Source organism: Schistocerca gregaria, chromosome X (assembly GCF_023897955.1).
Source record: "Schistocerca gregaria isolate iqSchGreg1 chromosome X, iqSchGreg1.2, whole genome shotgun sequence".
Lineage (NCBI taxonomy): Eukaryota > Metazoa > Arthropoda > Insecta > Orthoptera > Acrididae > Schistocerca > Schistocerca gregaria.
In genome coordinates this window covers 139,184,079-139,197,036 of record NC_064931.1, presented here as the reverse complement: position 1 = coordinate 139,197,036, position 12,958 = coordinate 139,184,079, and the positions used below count along the sequence as shown (strand labels likewise).

At 39.1% G+C, this 12,958-nt stretch overlaps 1 protein-coding gene across 28 annotated transcripts in view; it reads left to right on the top strand.

Moving 5' to 3' along the window:
- Positions 1-12,958, top strand: part of LOC126298596 (uncharacterized) — a 331,195-nt gene that overhangs the window by 24,335 nt on the left and 293,902 nt on the right. For all 28 annotated transcript variants that reach the window (XM_049989986.1, XM_049989996.1, XM_049989992.1 and 25 more), the window contains exon 2: positions 3,029-3,176. In XM_049989986.1, the coding sequence (XP_049845943.1) occupies positions 3,030-3,176 (147 nt within the window). In that variant the 5' untranslated portion in view covers position 3,029. The remainder of the gene's footprint in view (positions 1-3,028; positions 3,177-12,958) is intronic.

Sequence of the window (12,958 nt, the reverse complement as noted above, 5' to 3'; positions counted from 1 at the left end):
GATTCCATTGTAATCATAAAGCAATTGTCTTTCAATTAAAAATCCTTTCAAACAAAATATCTAGACCTGTTACAGAGATACAGCATTTTAAAATTTTTTCCAAAATTCACATCTTCAAAATGATGTTCACAGTATCATCTTTGGAGGCCTGTATCTCGGGGCAGGAATTCTTTTGGAGGAGGGGGGGGGGGGGGGGGGGCAAAAAAAGTGTTTCTTTCTTACTCCTGAATTTTAACATATGCTAAATTCAATAACATCAGAGACTATGGAGGTAACCCCCCTGCCTGAAGTGATACGGATTATATCATACGGACTTAGCCACCATTGTAATTTTGTGACATGTTCATAAGGAAACCTAGGCAGATCAGATGGTTCATGATGCAGTCATATGTTTTCCTGCTGAGAAAAAAGTTCAAGAGCAAGCTCTACAATGTAAAAATCCTGCAGTTAGGGAAGTATTGAACATAGCTCAGTCATTTGAAGTTTCACAGGCTGCAGGTAGTCAGATAGAAGCCTGGTCCTAAGTTTCAAAAATCAGTTCCTCTTACCCCTCCCTCCCAGCCTTCAGTCAGTTCACAAGGGAACATGATGCTCTTGCAGCAGTCCAGCTGACATCTCAGTATTGTATAGGTAATCGTCATTTGTGACATCAACAGTCTACCTAACGACAGCGACAGCCTCGTGCTCCTCTGTCTTCATGCCCATACTGCTTCATTCAGCATGAACAGACCACATGTCTCGAGTGCTGGCCAATGTTTAATAAGTGCCATAAGACTGGGCACTTTGCTTCTGTATGTAACGCCCTTCCAAGCCTGAGTGAGGATGAAACAAACATGAATGTGGATAGTGTGTTAGCAGAGATGGTCTCAAAGCAAGTTATACATTGAAGTGTATGTGGTTAACAAACCATTGAGAATGCAGGTGGGCACAAGAGCACCAGCAGTGTTGGTGAATTCTCAAGCTTATGTAGATTTGGGTTCTTTCCTTGTGACTTCAATGTCACAGAGGCTGGTGAGTTTAACAAACAACACATTGCTGTTCCTGGACAGGTTTCTGCACTTGCAAGGCTGTGGTTTGTTCGTTAACATTCCTAGTTGTGAACCAAACACCAACATCTCCTTACCAGAGGATTTTTATGATCTTTTTTTACCCAACTTGGACATCTTCCTTCCCAGTGTCGGAGCCAACACCAACCTGCTGCAACCTCAACCGAATTGCATCCCCCAGTTTCTAGGAATGTCAACTCATGTCCACTTCTGGCTCCCATGCCGATAGGTGTTGCCTACAGTTTCCTGGGTCACCAGTTCCTCTGTTGGGCGCTTCCTTCCCGAGCCTTTGAGATGGGCATAATCCTGTCATCGTTCATGGGGAGAGAAGGTGGCAAATCTTCCATCAAGCTCTGGGCCAGATGTAGACTGCACCTGCAATTCTTCAATCAGAGTCTTGTTCAGAATCTTTGCTATGTACGCTGCTGTGCCATTTGTCAGCTACTGCTGACCAGGAGAGCTGCCGGTGTCATCACCACCACCAGGACTTGGCCTCTGCATTGTGAAATTACCAGGACATGGGTATCAGCTGTCGACCTTATCTTCATACTTCGTTGGGTATCAGCTGTCAACCTTATTTTTGTACATCATTCTTCTAACAAGTGAAACTTAGGCCATATCTTATTCTGCGACCAAATGAATATCTGACTTTGACTGTTTCACCATTAAGGCCTTCAGCCTGAGTTTGGAAATGAATAAATTCAGTGCTAATCACCAACGTTCAGAAACTATTGTAACTGATTAACTTTTCTCCATAGAGGATCTTTTGGTTGATGAGTTTATTAATAAAATTGTTTTACATTGTTTATTTGGGCTGCATTCTTATTGTGCCTCAACTGGCGCCTTGCATATCAACCTAAATCTACGTCAGACACTTCCAGTAAAGGAGAAAAGTGTAAAGAAACATTAAAATTGAAAATGGAGGTCTTAAATTTGTGGATAAGGTATTATTCCTTCTGTCCTCAGAAGAATATTTAGTGGCAGAAGTTAGGGATGTTGGATGCATCAAGTTCATCCACAGCACATCTGTATGCTGCAGACTCTCCACCTAGGTGGAAAGAGGAAGAAAGTCCAAAGTCTCATGATGATCACGCTACAGTGGAACTCAAATGGGTACAGATGGAGGAACTTAAGTGCTTAGCAGGGGTGATATATGTGCATTTCTAACACTCCAGTGGTAAAGAGCTATTTCATTCTTCAAAATGAGAACAGGTAAAGGTTGGGAGTGACAATGTTTGTTAGTGAAATGAACTACTCCTTATTATCTGCTCTGACCACTCAACTAACAACAGTTGGTGTAACAAAATGTGCCTGTAGGAAAGTCACTATGTGCTCTGTAAATTTTGTACCAAATTAGCTAGTCAGATGTGAAATTGAACCTTGTCATTAATAAACCTCCCCATCCATTCCTTCTCTCAGGAGGTTCTAGAGGTCACAGTCTGTTATTGGATTCTGATACCACCTGCTCTACGGGTTGAATAATTATTTTTCAATACTGGCAGAGTGTACCTTTTAGTAAGCTATGAGAAGTCATCAACTGACTTTATGATACTATTTTATTACAATATTTTCTGTGTTATTTTTAATTATACATCGCAGTGCGTATGCTTGCATTTTGGAGAACAGTGCTTTAAATCCCCCTCTGGTCAAACAGATTTTTGTTTTCTGCAATTTAAGACAAATGCTGTGATAGTTTCTTTGAAAAGGACATGGCTGATGACCTTCCCAAATCTAAGCATGTGCTACTTCTCTAATGGCCTTTATGACAATTTATGTGTGAGTACCTGCAAGATGAGCATTGAAGTGCTAAAATAGGACCAAACATAGTACTGCACTGAGGTTGCAGACAGATTCAGGGTGCCTATTAATTTCCGTCTGAAAAGTGTCCAGTCTTTGGAGGAAGTCTGAAAAATTTCTGAATGACTTTATGTGATTGTTTTAATTTTTTTAAACTTAGGTGCTTATGTTTCATTCAATTTCAGCATGAAGCTAGAGAAGGGTGGAAGATGTATGGCCAAATGGCTAAATACTCATTTCTACTATTGGTGCACTATAATTGAACCAGTTGGTGAAGAGTGGAAAATTCAATTTGATGATGGAACAGTTGCCGTAGTTAAAACAAAAGATTTGGTAAGTCAGTAAACATGTTCATCTTGCTGTAAAATTCATCTGGATTTACATAAATGTCTATTAGTAATACGTCAGAAATATTACAGTGGTATGCATCTAAGAAGGCGGGTGATAGAGCAATGATGAGTGGCGAGCAACAGTGTACCTTGTGACACTCTAACCAGTAGTGTCATTCTGCCATGTCTTGTCTGTATCATGCATTATGGGATGTGCATAAAACATTTATGTTGGTTTTTATGTTATTTTACATTGGGTAAGTGTAATTATCAACAGAAGACTTCATTATTGGTGACATAAAGCAAGCGTAACAAGTATTACATCAAGTAGTGACAGCGATAGTTTCCTCAACATTTAAATTTTTGTATGGAGAGTCAAAAGCAGAATTAGTGGCCTGATGTGGCACTCACTCAGGTGTTGCCAGTTTAACAAAGTGGGCAGTGTCTAGAGCATGAGGTGTGTGGGATAGAGACAGCAAGCATACTGGTGACACCACAAAGTAAGCTCTGTCCCTTCGTGCACAGACTGCCCGCCTATTTATTTGCACACCACTGTAAGTGTCTGGCAGTTGGTTCACTCTTTTTTTTGTGTGCATGTTTATATTTAATTTGATAGTTGAACCAAGATTTCCTGAAAGTTAAGGGGAGTAGGGTACAGAGTACATCTGAATTACACTTGCAGATTTTTTTGTTTGTTGGAAGTTGAAGGTTTTTGAAATTTTCTTGTTCAGTCTTAACACTTTGTACTTGCTTTTCCTGCAGGGAGGCAATGTATGTTTGAGTTCAGAAAGTGGCTGGTAAAAATACTAAAGTTACTTTGTGTGTACTCGACTCATATTTAAAGTCGTGGCTATTGGCAAGCTATGAAACTGGATACACCACATTTAGAGATTGGTTAACCTTGTATTTTGTTGTATTATGATCAATAATTTAACAAGCGAAATTGACCTAGGAACAGTACATTTCTTATAGAAGCATCTACTTCTCAGTAAGAGAAGAGAAAATGCTCCTCTATATGGTACAAATAGTATGCCACAACATGTAGTGCGAAAGTCTGTTCGTGCTTTCCCATAAATGGGCATTTCCTCCATTTTCTCATAGCCTCCTATGACAGTATTATTATTATTATTATTATTTTTTATTATTATTATTATTATTATGCATTTAAAGAGTGCTGCGGAATTTCTTCCCATCCCTACTCCAGTCAAGTGATCTTTTCCTATGGCTGTCCTCACACTTACATGTAACCTTGTACAATAATATCGGAGAAAGCTAGAGAGAATGCTCTGAGTGGAAACTCTGACTTATTGCCAGTTAAACAATCTACTGACCTCCTTTGCTAAATAATGTACTCCTGAAAGAGAAACACACATGCAAAAATAGTAGAAGCCTGAGTTTGGTCAAAATAAACCACATCTAATGATTAAAATTATCAAACCACATGTAATTGACTCTGTATTATGAACCTCAAGATTACCTGCCACTCCTCCCCCTTCTCCATGGGATATGGAGGCCATTATGAGGGAACTAACATTGCTCTCATCTAAAGCAAAACCATGGAATGTCACAGGTCTTCCAGCTTGGTTGAAATAATAAAGCACATATTTACCACTACATTTTAGACTCTGAAACCCCTCTGCTATAGGGCAATGCCATCCACAGATAACTTTGTTGGTGAGAGCACAGAAGAGGCAGTAACAGTGTTAAACATTCTAATTCAGGTCCATTGAAGAAATATTTTAATAGTGAGGTAAGGTAGTTTTGTATTTTTAAATTTATGTGCTATGTGTGGAAAAAAAAATTGTTGAAGCATACTGTTCATGAAATTGCTGTAGCTTAACTTGTTTAAGGTTTTTCTGTACAGTGTGTATACATGTAAGCAGCAAGTCCTGAAAAACTCCTTATATGTATAAGATCCTTCAAATCAACCATTTGTTTGTTAGCAATTCATGTTGTTCCTCACCATCACCACCAGCTTCCAAGCTGTTGCTGTTGTGGAGCATATTCTATGTAGAATTACTAACTGTCTCTTTATACTGCCTTGTGATCCTCTAGACAAAGAAGCTATCTCTTACCTTTCCTGTCTTGTGGAATATTCAGTGCATGTAATGTGTCATATGAAACAGCAGCCACCTGCCTCAGACAGGTCAAATTATTGACAACCTCTTTTGAGCACAGGTCAGAGCACTGCTACAAGGTCATTCTCCGCTATTGATTTCTTGATATGCTCTAGTGTTTGCTAATCTGCACTCTTGTGGTCATTCCTGCCTGGGTATTCCTGAAATAATTGTGTGTAAAAGATTGCTACCAATGTGCATATGACAATCTATGTACTGTATAGCCAAGAGGCTGTACTTGGACATGATGACAGCATCCACGAAATGGTGAATTATGGTACAAATATGATCCACGCAACTGATGAAGCATCAATTCTTCACACTTCAGGCTAAGAAAAATGATAGCCTTTATCCTGACTAAATGGCAAGTGCTCCTCCACCATTAGAGAAAGGTGGGTGGCATTTTGTAGATTCAAGAGCTGGTCAACTGCAAGGAAACTCACTGCTGTGCATCTGGCAAGGGCAGAATGTCACATAATACTGAAGAGAGAGGGGGGGGGGGGGGGAAGATTTTGGCAACAGCTTCTGAAAGCCGTAAATTGCTCCACTAAAACAACACAAATATGGGAAACTATTGGAAATATTGCTATGGAGAGGTGTTAGGTGCCATATTAGTGTTGCGATGAGTAAGGAATGTCTAGTGACCACCAAAGAACATATCACTCAGACTGCTGGAACATTTTGTTTGATTCATCACTTCCTCTAGCAGGGACTGAGCATTAATGTGAGTTATTGTTGAGAGTGGCAACTTAGATTTCAGTTATACCAATAAAAAAAAAATATAGCTACCCATTCTGTTTAAGTTGTCTTCTTTTCTTTTTAGTTTAAAATGGCTGAGAGGACAATTTGACCTCTTGTGGAAACAATCCGTTGTAGTTACCATTCCCAAGCCTGGGAAGCATTGGACATCCATCATAGCTGTTAATGTGTTGCCTTACTAGCTGTTTGTGGTCTTCATATCAAGACAGCTGCTTAATTGCTTTTAACGTAAATTCTAGAAGTATCGTTATACCATTGTTAGACACACACTGCTGTAGGAGGCTGTACCACATGTTTTTCTTCTCTTGCATCACTTAATAGGTATTTCCTCCACAATCACGAGAAAGCTTATATTACTAGTTGGATGGCTCTGTGCTTGGAACTTCTGAGGATTTCATGTGCTTTATTTTTTTAGGATTCCTTTCAGTGCATAATTTTTGTACAGTTCATGAAATCCTGTCTGTTCATTTTGTTGAAGAGTCCTTCAAAGTCTTATATGAGGCGTGACTTGATTTTTGATGGCTGTAGAGAGCATTACTTCCACAGCAAAGTACCCCATACAGTGCTCTTAATATATGAATGAATTTTCAAATGTTTGTTCATTTTCAGAACTGCATCTAGGTATACACAATTTGCAGATATTATTTTTGGAGACTGGAGGGATGGACGCCTAAACTAGTTTTAAGTTCCCAATTGAAAAAGTTTGTGGTGGTGTTTCTAAATTTCTTGTTATGTTTTTAATATTCATGATATTGGAGTGTCCATCACCACTTTAAATCATAAGGGCACTCTTAGGTTCATGAGCATAGTATTCAAACCCAAGCTTGCATAGCTGCCACACCTAAGAGACCTAAGGTCACTCAAAGCATTTAATGTTTTAAAATGGACTGTGAGTTAGGCATGTGGAGTAGACTGAGCTGGACTGCTCTAGATTTAAAGCACCTTTTTGGAGTTTTGACATGATTATAGATACACGGTACATGGATTTACCAGAGCATCATATCCTAAGATGTTTGATGCAAACCTTCATGAAAGAATTAGGCCTGCTACAGGGGCATTTAGGACCAGCCTCTTTCTCAGCATCTGTCTCAAGACTATGTAACCACCATGTTACTTTGTTTTATGACATTCTAGATAATTTGCACAATTTTAGCATCACATACTGTATACAGATGACTCAATGCAGGGGACTGTCAGGCTTGATGGGCTAGTGGTAAAGTGCAAACATAGAGACTGTTGCTAGCCTTCATCTGTCAGTGATGTGTAGATATGCCAGGAATGACATATGGTTCAGATTCCATATTAAACTGTATGTTCCCTCTCCCCAGTAGGATAGGTTAAGGGCTTGTAAGTTGCAAAAGTAGTGTCAAATTGAAAGAACTTGCAAACAGTTAGCTGAAGATCACTCTAAAGGGACTACCAGCTATTCGTGCCATACAAATTTAATTTGCCTTATTACATGTTCTCTCATTGTTTCTCAATGGTTTTCACAAATTGGATCATTAGGATTTGCTTAGCAGATATATCCACAGTGTACAATGCCGAGTCATATGCGATCTGGAAGGACTGGAGCAAGTGAGACACCAGCAAAGGAAAAATTCTCTCGCCTGCTTTCTTTAACACTTACCAGGACCTTTGGCAGATGAACTTAGCAGAGAATATGGTCCAGAACTTACAAGAATCAGGTCTCCTTTGGGGAAAGAGGTTACATTTTGCTAGGTATTGGACACGTGGGAGCAAGGGCAAACAAGAAAGCTGCCGTATCAGGCAGGAGGCTTGTAGGGATGAAAGAATTGAACACTGTGCCATTGCCTTCAGACTGTTGACCCATAGGGTCATGCACCAATGCAAGGAAGCATAGCTAGAAGGGAGGGAAAAGCTACAGCTGTTGGAGTCAACAGTTTGGTTGTAGTGTTCCTGCTACTGATCACTTAGTTGGGATGAAGTTACACTCATTTCTCTCCCATGTATGTTGTCCTACTCTAGTACCCACTTGTGGTAATGGACCCATTTGTGGTACTGAACCCGTTTGTGGTACTGGACCTGTTTGTGGTACTGGACCTGTTTGTGGTACTTCCGGCATTCAGATTCAGTTTGTCAAATTTTAATGGAATGTATGTCAAAACTGATTTGATTTGATGACATGCACACCTTAACCAAGAATGTTGATGTCTGGTTTGACCACTCTGCAAAGTTGAATAAACACACAGTGGAACAACGAGTAATGGTGATCAGTTCCAACTAGGAAAGTTAAAATTATTTTGGAGCGAACATTACTCATTGTTACAAATGCCTCATTTTAGTCTACAGGGATTTTATGGCTACACTTGGACAAGGAGTGCCATGTCTCAAATGCATTCTGCTGTATATTACAAATATTTGGCGCCTACTAGTGCTGGACAAATGCACTGTTAGGTGAGAGAGCAATATGCCCTTGCCTATCAGTACACAAGATATATCTCAATTTTGGTTACACACGTTCACAGCTTGTAGTTGAGACCAATTAGCTGTCAAACTGAATAGGGACGTTATCCAAAAAGGTACTGTTTCTGTAGTACAGGGACAAACACAGATATAATGTGTTACATTTTCTTGCTTCTGATGAGTGAAAAAGTGACCATAATTTAGACAGTATTTCAAAAGTATTCATATGTTTTCAAAAATATATGTGTTCTCTTTGACTTAAAACCTGGCCACTGACAGTCTGCCACTGCAGAGTCTATGCCAATTACGAGACAAGACAAATAAAATGATCATGTTGATAATTCTGTAAGTCTGCTATCTGCACAATCTGGCAACTCTGTAGGCTGCGGCAGTTTCTGGAGGAAGTCTTGTCTGCTATTAGATCCATTGTATGACATCTATGCCCATGGTCTAGTGATAAATCGTGTATTGTCTGAGTGCATAGTCTGGTGGTCAAGACCACTCGTTGTCTAAATTTTTGTAGCACATTTCATCTGAATACTATTAGTGTAATAGTAGCATTTACAGCATATTTCACTTTCTGACACAACAGTAATAACAGTCAGTCCACTACCATTTTTGCGAAAGATTTCTTGGCAAAGTGCCTGACTGTGAATGCCACATGCACCAGGGCTCTCTGGGATCCATTAGCTGGGAACCGGTAGCAGCTCAGGCGGCAATGGTGGCTTTGTGCCCCCACATCCCCTGTCAAAAGCACCAGCTACTACCCATAGCTCTGGATAGTATAAAATGCTTTGCTTGTTGTTGAGTGATGCTACACAAAGTGTGACTATGGTTTACATGTCATCCTCGATAGCGACACAGGCAGACGACACCTTCCTATATGATGAATACTGTATTACCCTAATATGCAAGACATATGTTATATATGCCGTACTACCATAATGTTCATAGATATATAGAATGTTGTACGAACTATTCTAGTATTGACAACATTTACATATTTTCATATTGGCAGAAATATTATATTAGCAGATAATTGTTACTTATCTTGCTATGGCAGTCTTGTTGTCTAGGGTGTCAGTTCCTGTTTATGCTTTCCAATTAAGGGGTCTAAGGTTTTTTATCTCAATAAAAGTCACTGGAATATAGTTGCTTTTTGACAACATCAATATTTGTTCATAAATTCTTAACACTTTGTGCACCACCACTTGTTAAGTAAATGCATTATGCAACATTTCAGCCAAACACAAAGCACTTGATAGTTACATTCACCAATCTCAACAACTACTACAACTGTCATAGCACATTTATCACCGAAAATTTCTGTTGGTATTATGTACATATCTTCCATATCCTTCTAGAACATGTAATTCAAAATAATTTTATTATGACTGTCTTAATTGAAATTACTTTTTAGATATAATTTACGTAATATTTTTTGGAAATTATTATTATGTAACCTGTCCCATGCACCCTCCCACCACCACCTACTCCAGTCCTGTAACCCGGAAGGTGTACACGATCAAAGGCAGAGCCACGTGTGAATGCACCCACGTGATTTACCTACTGACCTGCCTACTGTGAACCTTTCTATGTGAGAATGACCAGCAACAAACTGTCCATTCGCATGAATGGACACAGGCAGACAGTGTTTGTTGGTAATGAGGATCACCCTGTAGCTAAACACGTCCTGGTGCACGGCCAGCACATCTTGGCACAGTGTTACACCGTCCGAGTTACCTGGATATTTCCCACTAACTCAAACCTGTCAGAACTCCAGAGATGGGAACTTGTCCTTCAGTATATCCTCTCTTCTCGTTATCCGCCAGGCCTCAACCACCGCTAATTTCAAGTTGCCACCGCTCATACCTCACCTGTCTTTCAACAACATCTTTGCCTCTGTACTTCCGCCTCGACTGACATCTCTGCCCAAACTCTTTGCCTTTACAAATGTCTGCTTGTGTCTGTGTATGTGCGGATGGACGTGTGTGTGTGTGTGTGTGTGTGTGTGTGTGTGTGTGTGTGTGTGTGTGTGTGTGTGTGTCCGCTCCTGGGATTGGAATGACTCCTTACCCTCTCCCTTAAAACCCACATCCTTTCATCTTTCCCTCTCCTTCCCTCTTTCCTGATGAAGCAACCGCTGGTTGCGAAAGCTCGAATTTTGTGTGTATGTTTGTGTTTGTGTGTCTATCGACCTGCCAGCGCTTTTGTTTGGTAAGTAACATCATCTTTGTTTTTAGATGTATTTTTCCCACGTGGAATGTTTCCCTATATCAAATTTGCTATTAATGAAATTTAGTTATTCATTTTCATGCACTCACTTGTGTACGACAAATGGCGAAAGTGTAGTTTCACAGAACAAGTAAATAACAGTTTCAGTAAAGTGCAAAAGTTTTTAATTGATTATAAGATTTAATTTGTTCCCCCTGTGTACAATAGACACAGAAATCTCAAAACAAATACAAGAAGAGTAATTTCTTCAAAAAATTTCTAATAGGTACAATAACATGGAATTTGGTTTTTACTATTGTGGTTCTGATCAATCTTCAAAAATTGAATTAAGACAGTGAAAGACAAGATTTCTTAGATAAACAGATAATTATATTCATCCAGCTAAGCTTTGAATTGCTTGCTAAACACTGAAATCTGACTCTTTTCTACAGTCCAAAATATTCAACCAAAGTACAAGATAACATTACAATAGTAAACATCCAAGAATTAAACTATTCAAATAAATTTTTGAATTTTTCTGAACTATCTCATTTATAAATCAGTAATGCAAAATTGGTGGAGTAAACTTCCTAAAAAATACTGCACACAGTAATAATTTTCAAAAATCATAAAGAATATTCTTTTCAGATAGTTGTCTTAACTGGTCCAAATAATCTCATAATTTAGTAAAACAGACGATACGCGTTAGGTATTTTCAACAATAATAATCATATAGGTGCTGAGTCGCGATAGGCACAACAAAAAGACTGTCACAAATAAAGCTTTCGGCCTTTAAGGCCTTAGTAAGCAATAGACGACAGGCGTGTGTCCCTGACAGTTGCTTCGAATCTGTTCAGAGACTGTCTCTTGTTTTGTTGGTGATGTAACTTGGTGTTCATGAAGCAGATGACTGTGACTACTTCTGCGTGGTTACCAGGAGACATATGGCATGGAGAGTTAAGATTCATCACTTCTTTGTGACAGTTAGAAGCTCAGTTGAAGTAGTGACAGATGGAAATGATAAGACAGAACTTTTGCAGCAAAACTGAAACTGATATCGAAAGCAGCTACAGTTTTTGAAAATGAGCACTGTAAACTATTACTGCAGTAAACTCTTTCACATTGCCATAATCGTAGCTGAAGTAGCTTGAAATTTGAAATGGGAGAGCAGTGTAGCTTATGCTTGAAAAGATCTTCATGGAATCAAAGAACCTTACTTTAATAACTAAAAGTTCTCTCTGAAGTGGTAATTATTCAGAATGTTTCCTCATGATGATTAGGAGAAGTTAAGTGTATTTAGCAAGTTAAATCAGTCTCACACCTTCAAATCACTATGATGATAACAGAGTTGCCAAACAATGCCCACGGCATTGTGAAGTCTTGACTAGGCTAGTGGTAAGAAGAATCCATTTTTGGAGCTGGAATCGTGTGATCAGACCTCGACATCTGACCTAGGGCGAGCCACTAATGCTCATCGAATTTAAGATAGTCTTTGTTTTTGAATTGCTGTACAGTGCAACTTGCAGCTAAAACAACTTTGTGTTGTACAACAATTAAGAGGTTTATACATTCATGATTCTAGTTACAAAAACACATTCTTCTAGCCACTAGTGTAGTGAAGACTTTGTGACATTGTAAGCATTGTTTGGCAGTTCTGCTACCATAACAGTAGTTTGCCGGTATGGAACTGATTTATTCTGCTTGACTTTTTCTTGTCACCTTGATGAAATATTCGGAATAATACCCACTTAAGATATCAATTCGAGTTAGTGAAGTTCTTTGATTTGAAGGAGATCTTTTTTGTGCATAAGCTACTCAAGTGTCATATTTCACACTCAGAGTTAAGTACCTCACCTACAATTATGGCAATGTGAGAGAGTTTATTGCAGTTATGCCTTGTCTGCATAGTTGCAAAGTACTCACTTTTGAAAATGGAAGCTGGATTCGAAATGAGTTTCAGTTTTGCTTTGAAAGTTGTATTTTATCACTTCCTTTCATTCGTACGTCAATTGAGGTGCTAACTGTCTCAAGGAAGTGATGAACCTTAACCCTCTGCATCATATATCTCCTGGCAACCTTGCAGGAGTAGTCATAGTCGTCTGCTTTGTGAATACGACGTTGTATCACCAACAAAACAAGAGTGAGTCTCTGAACAGATTTGAAACAACCGACAGGGACACAAATCCGAATTTTGCTCACCATTTCAGTATCGAGCGAGATGGGAAGAATTACAGAAGCAATGAAAAAAACTTGTTGGTATGCATTATGTTTG